General features: G+C 45.1%; 1 protein-coding gene across 1 annotated transcript in view; it reads left to right on the plus strand.

The window, feature by feature from the left end:
* TTC27 (tetratricopeptide repeat domain 27) overlaps positions 1-19,684 on the plus strand; it is a 1,165,789-nt gene that overhangs the window by 89,191 nt on the left and 1,056,914 nt on the right. The window contains exon 2 of the mRNA XM_069234695.1: positions 5,100-5,274. Coding sequence (XP_069090796.1) covers positions 5,100-5,274 — 175 coding nt within the window. The remainder of the gene's footprint in view (positions 1-5,099; positions 5,275-19,684) is intronic.

The following is a 19,684-nucleotide window of genomic DNA, read 5'->3' on the forward strand; positions in this document are numbered from 1 at the left end:
GACACATGCCGTGGGCGTCGGGTGCACAGGGGTCAGGACTCGCGCATCCGGAGTGAGGTGGGAGTCCTTAGTTGTAGGTTTCTTCAGACAGAGCTGCTGTCCTCTGGAGTTCTTGGTCCTTTTGGGGTACAGGGCAGTCCTCTGGAGTTGGTAGAGGTCGCTGGGCCTTCTCGTCGCATCACTGGTCTTTTTGCAAGTTCTTTGAAGCAGGAGACAGGCTGGTTACGATGGGGCCAAAGCAGTTGTCTTCCTTCTTCTCTGCTGGGGTTTTCAGCAAATTTGCACGTACCTCAAGTTGTAGATAGGGGTTTTAAAATTATGGGGATCGGAAAAACAATACTGTCCTTCAACCACTGCCAGTGTGCCACTTATTGAGCTAGAAGTTGAAACTCTTGTGTGCTCTATACTGGTTACACACAGACTTTTTTGGTAATAAAGTACATTCATCAGTGTGCTTAGTTTTTGTAGGTACAGGTTGTAGGTACAGGCTTCCCTTAGAGGTTGAATTGGGGGTGTGAATACATTCACTCTTTCTAATAAATGTGTATTTACTCTTTAATTACTCTTTAATCCCTTCACTGCCAAGGACGTAATGGTTACGTCCGGTGGCGTGTCGCTGAGGGGCCATGGACGGAACCATTACATCTTTGTACTGGCCCTCGTGAGAAGCGCTAGCGCTCCCCCGAAGGCCTTCCACCCCTCCACCTCCTCCCACCCCCTCCCATGGCAGGGCTGGAAGAGGAACCACTTCCCCTTACACCCCCCACCCCTGTGACATCTGATGACATCAGAGCGCGATCGCGTGCTGACCTTATCAGAGGTCACCTCGTGCTGGAAGCAGAGGAGAAACCGATTCGTTTCTCCTCAGTATGGGGGCAGGTGAGGTCAGAGACGCATGAAAAGGGAACAAAAGGCTTTTCCTTCCCTTTGCATGTCTCTCTTAGCATTCCTGCAGCACGATTGCATAGCGATCGTGCTGCAGGAATGCCCACTAGACACCAGGGATTTTGTATACTTTGTGTAAACAAATAAGGGGAGCGGCCCCTTGGGCAAGGGTCGCTCCCCAAGGGGGTTATATTATCTAAGGCCATTTTTGACCCCACTGGGGGCAGATCGGCCTATATTAATTAGGACGATCTGCCCCCGGAGGGGGGGGGGGGGGGGGGGCGCAGAAGCCATTAGACACTAGGTTTTTTTTTTTTTAAATTAAGTTTATAAGGGGAGCAACCCCTTAGGCAAGGGTCGCTCCCCTGGGGGCAGATCGGCCTATATTAATTAGGCTGATCTGCCCCCAGGGCTGGCAGAAACCGCGTACCAGGGATTTTTTTTTTTAAATTGGCATAAGGGGAGTGACCCCTTAGGCAAGGGTCGCTCCCAAGAGGGCAATTTTATTACTAGGCCTTTTCAGCCTATATTAATTAGGCTGATCTGCCCCCAGGTGGGACAGAAACCACTAGACTAGAATTTTTTTTGTTTTTGTTTACATTGATAAGAGGAGCGACCCCTTAGGCAAGGGTCGCTCCCCAGGGGGCATTTTTTTTATTAGGCCTTTTCTACCTAGTGGTGGCAGAAACCACAAGAAACAAGGGATTTTTTTTTGTTTTTTTTTACAGATGGGCAGCGACCCCTTAGGCAAGGGTCGCTCCCCTGGTGGGGGGAAGGGGGATTTATTTTAGGCTATTTCTGCCCCTCTTGGGGGGAGATCAGCCTATTTTTCTTAGGCCAATCTGCCCCCAAGGGGGAAGAAACCACTAGACACCAGGGATTTTCTTTTGCGCCAATTTCACACAAGCGGAGTGACCCCTTAGGAAAGGGTCACTCCCCTGGGGGCAAACTTGTTTTAGACCATTTCTGCCCGCTTGGGGACTGATTGGCCTATTTTTGTAAGGCCCATCTTACCCCCAAGGGGGGCAGAAAGCTCCCCAGAGACTCCAAATAAATGGGGACAAACTTGTTCTACCCACCGGTGGGCAGATGGGCCAATTACTCCCAATCCACTTCCGAGGGGGCAGAAAGCCTACTAGATGCCAGGGAATTAAAAAATAAATAGTGGGGTGGTGGCTACCAACCAGTATGGGCATGGTTATACCCCCACCCCAACTGAAGGGGGTAACATTCTTTCAGGTTTCCCCCTGCACACTAAAAGATCTTATCCCAACGGCAAGCAAGAGGACATTTGATTATTTTGGGTTTTGGTTTTACATTTGGGCCATGAGAGCTTGTCTAACCCTCAAAATCGTCCCACTTGGAATGGTGAGGGCTGCGCTTTTTTGGACTTTGGGGCACTGCAATGTAAAAAAATCTATGAGACCTACACAAATCTGAAAACTAAACATCTGGGTGAGTCCAGGGTGGTGTGCTTTGTATGCACCCCGCACCATTTACTTACTCACAATGTCCTGCAAACCTCCAACTTTGCTTGAAATCACACATTTTCCAACATTTTTGTGAATGAACCTTCCGGAATCTGCAGGAACCCACAAAATTCCTACCACCTAGCATTGTTGCATCTATACCAATAAAAATTGTGCCCCACTTGTCAGCCTAAAAACGTTTTTTTATTTTTTTTAAACTGCCCTTTTGGACCCGCTTTGGTTCCCCCTCATTTTCGACATATTTTTGGCTCTTCCCTGTCAAAGGCACATGGCCCACCTACAAAAGTGGGGTATCATTTTTACTGGGAGACTGAGGGGAACGTTGGGTGGTAGGAAATTTGTGCCGGTGTGGTGATCCCACACAGAAATGTGGGAAGAATGTGATTTTATATATATATATATATATATATATATAAGCTAAATTTGAGGTTTGCTGAGGATTCTGGGTAAGAAAACACTGGGGATCCACACAAGCCACACCTCCCTGGACTCCCTCGGGTGTCTAGTTTTCAGAAATGTTTGAGTTTGGTAGGTTTCCCTAGATTGCTGCTGAGCCCAGGACCAAAAACGCAGGACCCTCCACAAAAACAGGTGGTTTTGTATTTGATAATTTGGATGTGTCCACATAGTGTTTTGGGGCATTTCCTTTTGCGGGCATTAGGGCCAAGTGAGGTATCATTTTTATCAGGAGACCTGGGGAAACGCTGGGTAGGTGGAAGTTTGTTGCTCCCCTCAGATTCCAGAACTTTGCAGCACCGAAATGTGAGGAAAGAGTGTTTGCTTTGCCAAATTTTGAGGTTTGCTAAGGATTGTGGGTAACAGAACCTGGTGAGAGCACCACAAGTCACCCTATACTGGGTTTCCCTGGGTGTCTAGTTTTCAGAAATGCCCAGGTTTACTAGGTTTCCCTAGGTGCAGGCTGAACTAGAGGCCACAAAATCCACAGCTAGGCACTTTGCAAAAAACAGGTCCGTTTTCTTTGGAAAAATGTGGTGTGTCCACGTTGTGTTTTGGGGCATTAAGTCTCGCGGGCACTAGGCCTACCCACACAAGTAAGGTGCCGTTTTTATCAGGAGACTTGGAGGGAATGCTCGGTGGATGGAAATTTGTGGTTCCTCTCAGATTCCAGAACTGTCACCAAAAAGTGAGGAAAGTGTTTGTTTGTTTGTTTGCCAAATTTTGAGCTTTGCTAAGGATTCTGGGTAACAGAACCTGGTGAGAGCCCCACAAGTCTCCCCATTTTAAATTCCCCTAGGTGTCTAGTTTTCACAAATGCACAAGTTTGCTAGGTTTCCCTAGGTGCCGGCTGAGCTAGAAGCCAAAATCCACAGCTAGGCGCTTTCCAAAAAATACGTCAGATTTCAGTGTAAAAATGTGATGTGTCCATGTTGTGTTTCCCTTTGCGGGCATTAAGCCTACCCACACAAGTGAGATACCATTTTTATCGGGAGACTTTGGGGAACACAGAATAGCAGAACAAGTGTTATTGCCCCTCGTCTTTCTCTACATTTTTTCCTTGCAAATGTAAAACAGTGTGTAAAAAAAGATGTCTGTTTGAGAAATGTCCTGTAATTCCCATGCTCACCAAATGAATTGCTATATACCCGGTATACAATGAAAACCCATTGCAAGGTGCAGCTCCTTTATTGGCTCAGAGTACCTAGGGTTCTTGATGAACCTAAAAGCCCTATATATCACCGTAATCAGAAGAGTCCAGGAGAAGTAACAGTATGTGGCTTTCAAAAATCTGATATCACAGGAAAAAGTTACAGAGTAAAATGTGGAGAAAAATTGCTGTTTTTTTCAGCTCAATTTCAATATTTGTTTATTTCAGCTGTTATTTTCTATAGAAAAAAACTTGCAGGATCTACACAAATGACCCCTTGCTGAATTCAGAATTTTGTCTACTTTTCAGAAATGTTTAGCTGTCCGGGATTCAGCATTGGTTTCACACCTATTTCTGCCACTAACTGGAAAAAGGCTAAAAGCCCAAAATTAGTGAAAGTGGGGTATGTCCCAGCAAAATGCCAAAATTGTGAATTCTGATTCTAGTCTGCCTGTTCCCGAAAGCTGGAAAGATGGTGATTTTAGCACCACAAACTCTTGGTGATGCCATTTTCAGGGAAAATAACACAAGCCTTCGTCTGCAGCCCTTTTTTCCCCATTTAAAAAAAAAAAAAATTAAACAAGATTTTAGCTGTATTTTGGCTAATTGCTTGGTCTCCTCCACTGGGAACCCACAAACTCTGGGTACCTCTAGAATCCATAGGATGTTGTAAAAAAAAAAAAGGACGCACATTTGGCATGGGTAGCTTATGTGGACAAAATGTTATGAGGGTCTAAGCGCGAACTGCCCCAAGCAGCCCAAAAAAGGCCTGTAACCTGAGGGGGAAAAGGCCTGGCAGTGAAGGGGTTAATAGTGTGTTTGTTGTCAATGTCATTTAGATTGCGTCCAACTGTACTTTTGTTTTTTTTGTATGGATTTTTGTTTTCCCCCTTTAGATGAGCAACCAATACCTGAACATAACTGGCAAACAGCAACATGTGCTCTTGTACATTTAGAACTATTGCAATGTAGACAAACCTGACTAAGTGTGGTACTTTTAATGTAGGACGGTTTCAAACATCATTGTGTAAATTTAATTATGGTTTGATCGCACACATTCAACAAGTGGTTTATGCCTTTTTCTTTTGCGATCTCATCTTGGTCACTCTTATTCACAGAAAGTGAATCCTTGCTGCAGTTGCTGTTTGATGGACAGTATGAATCCATGTTCTTCAGTCATGCAGTCAAAGATGTTTTTGCTTCACCTGCCTCAGCAGAAGAAAAAATCGACAGCTACCTGGAGAAACAGATTGTGGCATACATGCGTGTTGCTCCAGAAGAACAGGATGAACGGTAACTAACACTAAATGTAGTTAAATTCTATTTATGTGTTTACTTTGTTTGGGTTTCTTTTAAGTATCTCGTCACAACATTCACTTCAATTCTGATCAATACTACAGTAGGAAGCTGGCTCTGTATATACCATATCAAAATGGGATATAGTGTGCACAGAGTCCAGGGATTCCCCAGAGGCTTAACGGAGGCTAAAGTAGAGAATTCTAATGCTCTCTTTTGTGGTAGTGTGGTCGAGCAGTTAGGCCTATCAGAGGGTAGTGCAAAGCATTTGTTGTACACAAACAGAAAATAGAAGAAGCACACACTCAATGACTTAACTCCAGACCAATGGTTTTTATATAGCAAAAATAAATGTTCTTAATTTATTTCTAGAACCACAAGATTCAAGTTGCAGGTAAGTACTTCAATAGATTAGTATTTCACACATATATCAATAGTACTTTGTTTGAAAACGATAAGTTATACAGTTTTCAAAATATTGGCAATTATCTCTTTTAAAAGTTGACAGTGCAATTTTCAGAAACAGTTCCTGGGGGAGAAGAAAAATTAGTACGATTTACAGGTAAGTACTTGACTTACAGTTCCAGTCTGCGGGGGTTGGGAAGTCCACAGGTTGGGGTTCAAGTTAACCCCCAAACACACACCACCAGCAACACAGGGCCAGTTAGGCAAATTTAACATGGATTCCTATGGAGACTGGGGGCCCGCAGAATCAGGCCTGCCCGCAGGTAAGTACCTGCAGCTTTGGGGGGCAGGCCTGGGGGGTTTAGGGGAGCACGGGGGGCCACAAGTAGACACCAAACACACACCCTCAGCGGCAACGGGCTACCGGGGGGCAGGGTGCAAACAAGGTGTCGGGTTTCCAATGCTGGTCTATGAGGGGATCCAGGGGGTTACTCAGATGCTGCAGATGAGGTCCAGGGGGTCGACCTGGGAAAACCACAGGCTGGACAGGGAGGAGTGCTGCCTGCTGAACGTAGCTGCACTGGAGGTAGGGTTCTCCAAGACCTGGGGGCTACGGCTGAGGTGGTCTTTTAGGCATCTGATATCTTCGTCCGGAGCTTTCGCTGTCAGGTGGGCTTGGTTGGGCTACCTGATACAACAGCGTTGGTTGCAGGGTGGTCAGGACTCATAGATCCGGGGAGGCTCTGAAGTCGCTTGGTTGTAGTTTCTTCTTGGACAGGCCGCTGACAACGGGCGTTCGTGGTCCTTAGGGGTGCAGGGCAGTCCTTTGGAGCTTGGCAGAGGTTGCTAGTCCAGCAAGATGTGTCGCTTTCTTTTTGCAGGTTCTTTGAAGCAGGAGACAGGTCGGTAGGGCTGGGGCCAAGTCAGTTTGCATTTTCCTTCTTCTCTCCTGGGGGTTCAGCGTAGCAGTCCTTCTTTCTTGTCAGGTCAGCAAGAATCTGGTGAGCTGGTTTCAGGGAGGCCGTTAGATCCTGGACTTAGGGTCGTTTCAGGAGTCAGAGGGCAGTAGCCAATGGCTACTGTCCCCGTGTGTGACTACATCCTTTGTGTGTCCACTCCCTTTGGGGAGGGGGATACAAACTTAACCCTATTGGTCCCTGTCTTCCAAACCAAGATGGGGGATTCTGCAGGGAGAGGGTCACCTCAGCTCTGGACACCTTAGGGGTGGTCTAGCTGGGGTAGTCACTCCTCCCTGTTTTCCCTAATTTTCCCGCAGACTTGCTGCCAAAAGTGGGGCTTTTTCTGTGGGGGAGGTAGCTCCACTAGCTGGAGCGCCCTGGGGCACTGTAACCCGAGGCTTGAGCCTTTGAGGCTCACCACCAGGTGTTACAGGTCCTGCAGGGGGAGATGTGAAGCACCTTCAGCCAGGACAGGCTTTGTTTCTGACCACAGAGTGCACAAAGGCTCTCACCCCATGTGGTCAGAAACTCGTCTGAAAGCGGCAAAGTGGTCATTCCTGCACTAGCAGTTTGGCTAACATACAGGAAGCATCTATAAGATGCCCTCTGGGTGTATTTCTCAATAAATCCCACGCTGGCATCAGTGTGGGTTTATTGTGCTGAGAAGTTTGATACCAAACTTCCCAGTATTCAGTGAAGCCATTATGGAGCTGTGGAGTTTGTAATGACGGACTCTCAGACCATATACTCTTAATGGCTACACTGCACTTACACAGTCTAAGAATGGACTTGGACACTGTAGGGGCATATTGCTCATGCAGCTATGCCCTCACCTGTGGTATAGTGCACCCCCCTGCCTTAGGACTGTAAGGCCTGCTAGAGGGGTGACTTACCTAGGCCACAAGTAGTGGTTTGTGGGCATGGGACCCTGAGAGGGATGCCATGTCCACTTTGGCTTTTTTTCCCCACCAGCACACACAATCTGCAAAGGCAGTGTTTGTGTGCTTTGTGGGGGATTCCCCAGGGTGGCAAAATACATGCTGCAACCCTTGGGGCCCTTCCCTGGCCACAGGGACCTTGGTACCATGTGTAGGAAAGTACCATCTTTCTTGGCATGTTACCCCCAATTTTACATGTATGTTAGTATATTTTTGCCTGTCTCACTGGGATCCTGCTAGCCAGGACCCTAGTGCTCATAGTTTGTGTATGCCTGTGTAGTGCCTAACTGTGTCACTGAGGCTCTGCTAACCAGAACCTCAGTGCTCATGCTCTCTCTGCCTTTAAATTTGTCACTATAGGCTAGTGACTACATTTACCAATTTCAGTTGGCATACTGGACCCCCCTTATAAGTCCCTAGTATATGGTACCTAGGTACCCATGGCATTGGAGTTCCAGGAGATCCATATGGGCTGCAGCATTTCTTTTGCCACCCATAGGGAGCTCAGACAAACCGTTACACAGGACTGCCATTGCAGCCTGCGTGAAATAAGGCACACTTTATTTCACAGCCATTTTCACTACACTTAAGTAACCTCTAAGTCACCTATATGTCTAACCTTCACTTGCTGAAGGTTAGGTGCAAAGTTACTAAGTGTGAGAGCACCCTTGCACTATCAAAGATGCCCCCACATAGTTCAGGGCCATTTCCCCGTACTTTGTGAGTGCGGGGACACCATTACACGCGTGCACTACATATAGGTCAATACCTATATGTAGCTTCACAATGGTAACTCTGAATATGGCCATGTAACATGTCTAAGATCATGGAATTGTCCCCCCCCCCCCTTTCCAAATCTGGTATTGGGGAGCCAATTCCATGCATCCTGGGGGCTCCACTATGACCCCCAGTACTGCCAATCCAGCTCTCTGAGGCTTGCACTACAGCTGCTGCCACCTCACAGACATGGTTCTGCCCAAAATGCTTTGAAGGGCACAGATGGTGCCCTCCTTGCATAAGCCAGTCTACAAAGGTTTAGGGAACCCCAGTCCCTGCTCTGGTGCAAACTGGACAAAGGAAGGGGGAGGTACCACTCCCTGTCCATCACCACCCCAGGGGAGGTCCCAGAGCTGCTCCAGTGTGTCTCAGACCTCTGCCATCTTGTTTTCAGAGGTGTGAGGACACTCTGGAGGCCTCTGAGTGGCCAGTGGCAACAGGTGACGTCAGAAACCCCTCCTGATAGGTGCATACCTGGTAGGTAGCCAATCCTCCTCTCAGGGCTATTTAGGGTCTCTCCTGTGGGCTTCTCATCAGATTACAACTTGCAAGAATCCATCAGGACTCCTCTGCACTTCTTCCTTCGACTTCTGCCAAGGATTGACCGCTGACTGCTCCAGGACGCCTGCAAAACTGCAACAAAGTAGCCAGAAGACTACCAGCGACATTGTAGCACCATATCCTGTTGGCTTTCTCAACTGGTTCCTGGTGGTGCATGTTATGGGTGCTGCCTGCCTTCACCCGCATTGGAAGCCACGAAGAAATCTCCCGTGGGTCGACAGAATCTTCCCCCTGCTTCAGCAGGCACCAAACTACAGCCTCACCTGTAATCTGGGTCCCCTCTCATCCTGACGAGCGCGGCCCCTGGAACACAGGTGGTGGACCCAAGTGACTCCGACTGTCCAGTGGTCCAACTGTCCGAATTTGGAGGAGGTAAGTCCTTGCCTCCCCTCCCAAGACTGTAATCCTGTGCACCTTGTGATCTGCAGCTACAAGGGCTTCTGTGCACATTTCCAAGAAATCCTGCATGCACAGCCGAGCCTAGGTCCCCAGCACTCTGTCCTGCGATGCTCAGCTCCCGGAGTTGACCTCCCGTGTTGTGGGACCTTTCTTTTCAGTGTTGAGACGACCGCTGTGTTCAGTCTTCTTGAACCTGTGTTCAAGGACTCCTGCGGGTGCTTCTCTCCTTCCAGTGGGCTCTCTACATTGCTGAGGGACCCCTCTGTCTCCTCTCCTGAGTGGCAACTTCCTGGTCCTTCCTGGGCCCGGGCAGCACCCTTTTTCTTCAACCGCAACTCTTGCAGTTAGCAAGTCTTGTTTGTGGTATTTTGCTGAGGAAACAACTCTGCATCCACATCTTCTGCACAAAGCAGAACCTCCTACCTCTGTTCATTGGTGCAAAACCAGCATCTTCTTCCAACCGGAGGCAGTAATTTTGCACCTTCATCCGGGGTTTAGTGGGCTCCTGCCCCCCCCCTCGCCCCTGGACACTTTAGCGACTCTTGGACTTGGTCCCCTTCCTTTACAGGCCTTCAGGTCCAGGAATCCGTCTTCAGTGCTTTGCAGTCTGTTGTGGTCCTTACAAAATCCTTTATCACAACTTTACTGTGTTTTGTTGGGAAATAGTAGTACTTTACTCCTGCTTTCCTGGGTCCTGGGTTGGGGTCTCCTTTACACCCTTGGTGTTTTCTTACAATCCCAGCGACCCTCTACACACTACACTTGCCTAGGGGTGCATTCGTGGTTCGCATTCCACTTACTTAGTATATGGTTTGTGTTTCCTCTAGGCCTATTGCAGCCTATTGTGTTTTACAGTGTTTGCACTACTTTCTGACTGTTTTACTTACCTGATTTGGTTATTTGTGTATATTTTGTGTATGTTACTTACCTCCTGAGGGAGTCTATCCACTGAGATATTTTTGGCACATTGTCGCTGAAATAAAGTACCTTTATTTTTAGTAACTGAGTATTGTCTTTCTTATGATATAGTACCTATATGATATAAGTGGTATTGCATGAGCTTTGCATGTCTCCTAGTTCAGGCTTGGCTGCTCTGCTATAGCTACCTCTATCAGCCTAAGCTGCTAGAACACTACTACACTCTACTAATAAGGGATAACTGGACCTGGTATAAGGTGCAAGTACCATTAGTACCCACTACAAACCAGGCCAGCCTCCTACACCATGGGTACCTTTTACAAGGGACTTAACTGTGTGCCAGTGGTAATTGTGAAAATAAAGATACAGATTTTGGGAAGGAGTACTGGTGCTGGGGCATGATTAGCTGGATCCCAGCAAACTTTCAATCAAAGTTGGCATTTTTCTCAGGCAAAAAGTGTGGGGGGGTACCATGCATACAATACTCTTCTGAGAAAAAAAATAATCTTCAGATAGGAAACAATCGTTGGCAAAGCCTTTTGGTGTTACTTTTAAAATACAAGCACTGAACTGTTGGATCTGCCAAGGGTTGTTCTATTAAGGAAGTGCAAGAGAGCGACTTGGGTGTTACAATGGGGGAGCAATGGACAAACCGGGCCGTGAGCTGTTCAGAAGCAGTGTGCAGCTGGCGGGTAGTCATTAAAACAATTTTGAAAAAATATTAGTTTTTTAAAAAGCTGATGAAATAGGAATTGGGGAACTATGAATGAGGAGCTGCAGAAGGGGTGTGAGTAGATGTGAAGAGTGAGGAAAGCCATTCACTTCCAAGGAGTGCTAAGATACAAATGAAAAGCATAGTTCCCTAATGCCAACAGAAGAAGGACACAAGTCATCCAATCATAATGATGGGAAAGAAGCTATGCTCCAGGAGCGAGACAGAAACAAGAATAGGAAGGTAAGTCATCTATGCTTCAGGAGCGAGACGGAAACAAGAATAGGAAGGTAAGTCAGCTAATGAGAAGTACCAAACCGAGTTAGACAATATAGCCATCCAGTCATGAGCATGGGATAACCTAAAGCCTATCTATATATTGTAGACAATATGTCCCTGAGTAAAAATGGCTGTGTAGAGGTGAAACCTAAAAAAAAAGAGGGCACACTCTTCATAGCTACAGTGTAGTGTGCCCATGTACATCAAAGTGGTAGGATGCTGTTATTGTATAAAAGAAAAACCTTTAAAATGTTTTGCTTTTGTTTTTTTTTTTAGACTAACATAAAGGTCACATTGTACTAGACAGTGCAACGGTCTTACCTTGTTCAAATAAGTGCACATTAATGAAAGGATATTATCAGATGTTGTCATTAATTTAGGGTGGGTGTTCCCTACAAACTTCAAAAAAGCACGAACTAGTTATCCAAAACACAATTCTTAAAGAATCTTTGTGCAACCCATAGTAACTGTGATACAAGCCCCAGGCAACACTGTCATGTTAGAGCCAAAGTGCACAAACTATGGCACTGGGTGGGAGTGTCTCGGTGCACCGAGTCTTAATACCTGAAGAAACAGAGTCTAGAAAAAGTTGAGGAACATGGAGTGACTATGGCAAAAAGTATGTTTTTTCGTTATTATGGTTTTTTTTCTGTAGAAATAATTACTATGAGGAAGAGGTTTTTAGAGGGTTACTGCAGGGGAAGATATCTGGACGAGATAATATCACAGGTTAGTACTCAAGGATGTAAGATTACCATATCACTCATTAGTACTTATTCGTACTCCTACCCTGCCTGCATGTTCTCCAGGAATGCCTCGTAAAAGGGTACATTTGTCACTATATAATAGTGTCTTCTTTTGGCAACTGTATTTGTACCAATCAAAATAGGAATGTTTACAAGTTCACAGCCAAGCAACTTTCTAGAAGCATTCCCCTATTTTTAACATATATGTGGTGGTTCAGGAAAAATCTCTACTGTTCCTGAACAACAGTCTGCATGCTTTGTTTGTGTGACCATCCCTCTAATCTGTTATCCTTGCATAGTTAGATATTCTCTTGCATTGGCCACAATCTCACGGTTCTGTCTCTCTGTTGTTTACTTAGTTATTTGTTCTTAGCTTTAATTCATTTTTTTCCGAATGTCTTTGTATTTCCTTTTTTGTTCCAGAAGAAAACATTACTTTCTCTTTTATGTTCAAGCAAACCCAAATAATAACTCAAATCAGATGTCCTTTCAAGGTCTTACCAGTTCTGGATTGCTGCCATACCAAACCTTTCTCCTCAAAATTGCTGGCGGTCTCCCTTGGGTTCCAATGCTCTGCTGATACTCGCTGCACACCTGCAATTGCCACCTCTCCTTTTCACAGCTTCCAAATCTTGACATCAGCTCCTTGGTGTGGCCTCTATCTGTACCCAACATGGTATCCAAGAGTTTGTACAGTCTCGCAAGATCACACTTTCTTACTCAGATCTCACAAGTTCTCACATCAACATGGGCCCATGTTGAGATTTCGAAAAATATTCTTCGCTGCATTCCAGTGCAGCTACGTCTTTTTACAGTTTGAGCTGGGGGAAAATGGGCATAAAGATTTGTTCTGTGTTGCGCATGCAGGTGACTCCACTTGATATCCCTAACAGCAGTGATATGGGCACAAATACAATTGCCCGCAGTGAGTGAGCGCCTACTGCACTTCACAGACATAGCTTGATGGTTCACTCTGTTTTACATCAATTTGTATAAAAAAAATACTAAAGGAATGTACCTCCATAAATTTTTGATAAACGGGTCGTGTTCCTAACATCGATTCTGGTAGCTTAAATCTTGGGTATGAATGAACCAAATAGGAAGCAATTTACCTTTCTTGTACAATTCCAAATCGTGTGTGTGAGATCACGCATAATTGTATTTAACTGGATTTTTAAAAACTCAATAATGGATTGGATTATGCCAGCATGGAGCAGGTGTGACTCACCTAAAGTCTGAAGCACGTAAGCTGACTTCTGATTTAGTTGATTTTGTTCATGGAAAGTAGAAAATGCTCCCCCAGGGAATCCCTTAATATAGAATGTTTCTTCAACCCTGAAACAATATCTGACAAAATTAAATTAGCTATTGCCACCAATTTCCTAGTGCTAATTCCAGCTTGCTATGAGCTTGTTAAGCAAGGTCAAGCTAAGTGGCTTGTAGGACACGCCTCATGAGTGTTTGACAGAGAAGGGATGGATTTTGATAGATGTTTGAAATGAAGTGCACTCTGGCTGAATTATAACCCTGTTTTAATACAAAATTGAGGTTAGATGCCTTGTGTTTCATATTCTGTAAATGGCACTGTGCAAGGCCACTCTCCCTTCTAAAGCTAAAAGTAGTCGTAGAAGGAGACTCTCAATTATAGACTCTCCCATGTTCTAGAATCTCAAGTGTACTGAGTTCTTTTGTGCACCCACTTCCTGTCAGAAACAGTAACTTTGGTTTTGCTGAACTTAACAACTGACTTGTTCTTAATCTTGAAACTGTTTAAGGGATTCACTGACCTTTGAAGGCGATCAACACTTATCAACATATTTCAGTTTTGGGAGATGGGAGCTGGGGAAAGTCGCATATTCACCCTTATTTGCAGTATGGAAATTAAACCACTGTAGGCAAAGAACACCCTTGGTTTAATCCATGGTATGGTGTATTTTTTTCTGAAGACTAAAGCACCCACTACAAGCTTTAACTAGGACCATGTGTTGTGGCACAGTTATTGTATGGCCCAGCTTCATACATTTCTTCTGAAGAATGTTTCTACAGACCCATCAAATACAGTTCAGAAATTAATACAACTTGGAAATATAGATATTTTTATAATCCGAGTATATTCAATTCCTATCATTGTATTCTCCATGATATTATGCAGGGGTTCTGCAAGCAAGGCAGAAACTGGTCTGTTAGTGGGGGATTAAATTATTTTCATCAGCCCAGTTTTGGAATTTATTGATCAATATGAATGCATATAACTTTGTTTCCACGCCTAGAAATGCGATCTGTTGGTAGTTACGAGATAAAACTGCCTCTCCCCTTTGCAATAGATGTTGAAGTGTGGAGTCCTTACAGATATTGGGAATATACTAGGGCTACAAGCAATATGAATTAAAAAATGCCACGAAATTATCCCAGAGCTTCAGATCATCTTACAATATTGCTGTAGAAATCCTATTTGTGCCTGGTACTCCATTCACTCTTGTCATTGATATAACCTTGGTAACGTGTGCAGCTGTATTCTAACAATCTGCTAATCAACTCCAGGATTAATTTAATTTACGTTTGAGAGATCAAAAGGCATGTTTGTAATATAGCTTACCTGTCAGCAGGAGCAACTATCTGACATTTAGCACAGTTGGAGGCATAGTTTTATTAATTGACAAAACATTAAAAACTTGCTATGATCGCTACTTTGAGGCATCTCTTACAAAACAGTCCATTATTTATCATTAAGCTGAAAAGACCTGCTTTCTATTCCCTTTCTTTACGTTACTAAATCCATACAAAACCTTATTATTTAAGTTTCATTAGTTGCCTCAATCTTTTGTCCAGTAGCTAGCTAGCTTTCTTAACTATGCCAGCACCTTTGTGGATATAAATTAGACTTGTGATGGTTTTTAAAACTCCTAACGGGAATCATTAACTGTATCAGAGTCAGCCAATATATTTCCAACCTACTGTAAACACTGACTTTACGCAAGCCTTCGTGGGAACCTGTAGTGGTGCCTTCCACTTTGTAATATGGTCAACCCGAGCCACATAATGCACTTCTTGTTGTTCTTCTTGTGCCAGTGTACAACACTGAGGGATAAAGATAGATGTATTTATTAACAAATTGAAGGTTAACTTTGAAAGGATAATGGTCGAGAGAGACCAAATAAATCCATGCAATTGTGAAAGGAAACCAGTGTGGTGAACATGTAATCCAGCAGAGCCTTATGTTGGTGCTGTGTGTGTGTAGCATGTTGGAATATACAGCACTAGCCACCTGTTTAATGCACTTAAACTTAATCCTTGAAACTATGCTCTACAACTATATTACTATGATACTAATTAGAACTTCAGCCCTAGTCTTTTGTAGGCAGATTGCTATTTTTATTGCATGAACCTTATCGGATGCTACCATGATCTTGCTCCAGCAACACCCCCTCTCGATGTACCATGATAGTTCTTGCATCCTTCTTTCTTTGATTGAGGGTGTTTATTCTGCCCTATATGTTTAGATGTATAATAAAAAGAAGATTTTATTGGATACTAGTGCACTGGGCAACCTGCTCCAATGAATGCCATCCACCGTTTGTTTATTACAGTGCATATGTTATACAATCCCAGCTTCCTCAATTGTATCTTACTGCATTTGCCTAGTAGTGTTGCTAGTATATTTGTAGGATGATCTCTCAGCTTGCCTTTGAAGTGAATGTTTATCTCTTGCGGAGCAATGCTTTATCAACAGTATAATATTTACTTGCTTGTTTTTATTTAGGGTAAAGTATTATCTGTAGGTTTGGAATAATATTGATCGAAAGAGCTATATTTAGATTTTTAAAAGTGATAGAGGGAAGCCCACACATGGAGTAAACTTTAATGAACTGAGGGCCAACAACTGAAAACACAGTTGTGAGACAGCTATCTGCCTAACTCCAAATAATCATTTGTAATACTGCATCAAATCCCCATGAGAAGGTATACCAGTGGGAAAGAGCTTGATTATGCACTGAATGATCCTTTAAAGTATGTGAGGTTATTGGTGAATTAAAAATTTCATAGCTAACGTAACGGAAAGTTTCAATTCTATTACGGACTCATAGGTGAGGATTAGGCTTCACTTTCTCGCTTTATTTTTCTCACAGTAGCCATTAATTTCATTATGTGAATACTAAACAAACCTTAAAACAACTACATTTCCTATGATGCCCATGGACAGCCAACAGCTCTTCCAATCAGTTCGCCTTGCCCTCTATAAACGCCAGTGAAGACTGTCCAGCCTCCTCTTTCTTCGTGCTAACACAGCCATTGTGGGTTTCACAGAATCAGTAACTGAAATGAAATCAAAAGGTAAACCTTCTACATTTACCTGACAGTTGATCAAATTACCTATAACCAATTACAATATTGTAAAGAAGTATCAACATGAGATTACATTCAAACATGTCAATCAAGAATTGTTAGCAAAGATAGTTTCAGGGAGGGAATCATGAGTATTTAGCAAGTTGGTGGGCTAATCCTCGCATCCGAGTCTTAATAGATGTTGGAGGCTGTCCCTTTATGCAGTGTTCAAAACCAAGTACACTATGCATAGGGTCCGGGCACCCACATGTTAGTTTTCAGGGGTGAAAATCAGACCACCTAATGCTATAATTTTTAAGGTAGCTGGTCGAGCAGTTAGGCTAATCCAGGAGATGTGCTAAGTATTTTCTGTACTCACAAATCCAATCATGCACCACACACACTCAAAGACCAAAATCTTTGGAATACGTTAAGTACTTTTTGAGTTATTACTTTTTGGAGTTCTAATAAAGTTAGTCTTTCTGTGCGTAATTACGCACCATAGGAATCAATAGGCAGTCACTTTAAAAAATGCGTTTAAAATCGCACAGTGAAGTTACCAGTCTCTCCTTTTGCAGGGTGGTCGCAGCGGTCGGTAGGCACTGCGTGCCAGCTGGAGAGCCTCTGGCAGCTCCTGGTTCCGACGGGAGCAGCGTTGGAAAAGTTCTTGGCACAGGTGCAGGGCCATCTGGATGGGCCACTTGGAAAAGGGAGCTGGATCGCAAATTCAAAGTGGTGCCTTGGGGTCCCCTTGGGCTGTCGAGGTCACAAGGGGTTGGGGACCCGGGGCACACAGCAGATCCCATGATGCAAGGCCCAGGGCAGCCAGGTGCAGGGCGTTTTGGAGGTCTTGGATGCTGTGCGCAACAAAGTCCACTGGAGCTGGAGGTGAACCTCTTTGAGGGCTGCTTACAGGAGGGATCCTTTTTTCAGCTCGGGGGAGCTGGTTTTCTCCTGGCTCGATGTCAGCTGACCAGGACCCAGGGTATTGCTCTATCTCGGCCACTGGGGGGGTTGCAGCGCCACCAAACTTGGTACAGTTGGGGGGCACTTCGGGGCTTTCATCGGTGTGTCGTCTGGTCCGGCTGTGACTTCCGGTCGTGGAGATATCGGCGATTCAGTGAAGTGATTTCTCTGTCCTTTGCTGTTTTCTTGCTTTTCTTGAGTGGTGCCTCCACTCAGAGAGAGATCTAGGGTGGTCCTTGAAACTTGGAGGTCCCTTGGGTTTCTTGGGGTCGGTCCAGTTTTCAGCTCCTCCGCTGTCGCGATTGTTGGGACTCTGGTGAAGCAAGCAGGGGTCTTGGCACCTCTTCTGGTGCAGCAGGTCCTCAGTTCTCATCTTGGCGGTTTCTTTGGTGCTGGTCTTCTTTTCTTCTTGGGGTCCTTTTCAAAATCTACCGTCTTGGTCTAGGGGAGCCCACTAAAAACTGAATTTAGTGGGCCTTTTAGGGGGAACCTGGTAGTGTCCAATGGGATACTTACCCTTGGGTGGCTACACCCACTATAGTGACCACTTCCTGTGGGAAGGGTCAGTTCCCTAAACCTCATTGGCTGTTTTCCTCCATTCCAAGATGGAGAAAACTGAATCAGAGGGTCCACTTCGCATGCAAGCCCTTAGGGGTGGTGCAGGCTCAGTGAAGCCACTCCTCCTATCCTTTGTCAGGTTTCCCACATTTGCTACTGCCAAAAGTGGGGTTTTGCAAAGGGGGAAGCCCTCTTCTGCTAGCAGCAGACCTGGAGGCTCAGGTTTCAGGGGCTGTAGCCCTTTGAAGCTCTCTGCCAGGGTGTTGCACATTCCTGAGGGAGGGGGTGTTAGCTCCTCCACCCAGGAAGGGCATTGTCTTACAAACCAGAGAGCCAGGGCTCTCCCCCAGGATTGTATATTGGCTATCTGGAGTGGCAGCTGGATGGAACACGCCAGCAACTCTGCCAGTTAGGGTTAGCTTTTGCAGTGGGCACCTCCAAGGTGGCCCTTGGGTACATTTAGAGTTAAATCCAATACTGGTATCAGTTTGGATTTAATGTTCTGAGTTGTATGATACCAAACAACCCAGGGTGCAGAGTGGCCATTATGTAGCTGGGGAACTCTTATTTGACCAGTGCCCAGTACATACATTAAAATGCTGATCTGTTCACTCATTATGTCCTAGGTTTAGCAAGGACACAGTGGGGGTATATTGCTCATGCAGCTGTGCCTTCACATATAATATGGTTCACCCTGCCTTAGGGCTGGAAGGCCTGCTAGAGGGGTGACTTATCCATAACATATGCATTGTATGGGGGACAAGATGTGCCATGTTGAGTTTGTCCTTTTAGAGTTGCCCTAGTACCACTCCGCCTGCAATGGCAGGGCTGGGTGCATCTGAGTGCATGGCCCTTGGGAGTGGCACAATCAGTGCTGCTGCCCCCTGGGGCCTACTCTAAATAGCTCTTGCCCTGGGTACTGGGGTACCTATTTTCTAGGGACTTACAGGGGTATTTAAGAGTGTAACCAATTGTGCCAAACATCACAACAGTTTTAGGGAAAGAGATTTGGCCCAGGGAGCCTGTTTAGCAGGGGCCTTGAGCACTACCAACTTCTAGAACACATCAACATCAGGCAAAAAGTGGGGGATAACCATGCAAAAAGAGGCCTCCTTTCACAATAGAACTGAAAATGTCCATTATGTTAGCTCGGAAATGTTTCATTTCATGTCCGGACCAAAGGGTGGGGATTAGGCTAGTTTAAACTTGTTCACCACCCAGAACACCAGGTTCGATATTGGCTTAAAATAGAACGTTTTAAAGGTCGATTCAGAAGACCAATCTGCAGTGTTAAGGATGTCTTCCAATCTAGAACCCAGGGAGAAAGCCTTTAGAGGCCATGGCCCTTCTTACCCAATGAACCCCAAACCGTGAGGTTTCAATGCCAGCTTCATGCAAGGCCCATCAAACCCCGTGGCGATAGTAGGGGAGGACACTCCTTTGTACGGTTTGGTCAAAGCAATCAACAATTGTTGTTCTCCTGAAGGGTGAAATTCTTCTGTCATAGTCTCATAGCCTTGATTGCTTTTACCACACACAGTTTTGGGACATCTGGAAATGCTGGATACATCACGAGCTTAGATTTGGTGTTAGTATGTCATGAGATATGAAAAGTAACCCCATCGGGGGTAAACATTCTACCTGTTACGTCTAGTGCTTGCATGTCCGAAACTGTATGGCAAGAAACAAAGCATAACATCGTAGCTAACTTGGCCGACATTTGTTTCCTTGACAGGTATTTGTTAGAAGGCCATGATTTAAACAAATGCAGGACCTTCTTGACGTCCCACAAAGTGGAATACCTGGGAGAAGGTGGATTAGACAACCAAATGGCCCTCAAAAGCTCACACACCATCGGGTGTTCCC

The sequence above is a fragment of the Pleurodeles waltl genome, chromosome 5 (assembly GCF_031143425.1).
Source record: "Pleurodeles waltl isolate 20211129_DDA chromosome 5, aPleWal1.hap1.20221129, whole genome shotgun sequence".
In the NCBI taxonomy this organism is placed as follows: domain Eukaryota; kingdom Metazoa; phylum Chordata; class Amphibia; order Caudata; family Salamandridae; genus Pleurodeles; species Pleurodeles waltl.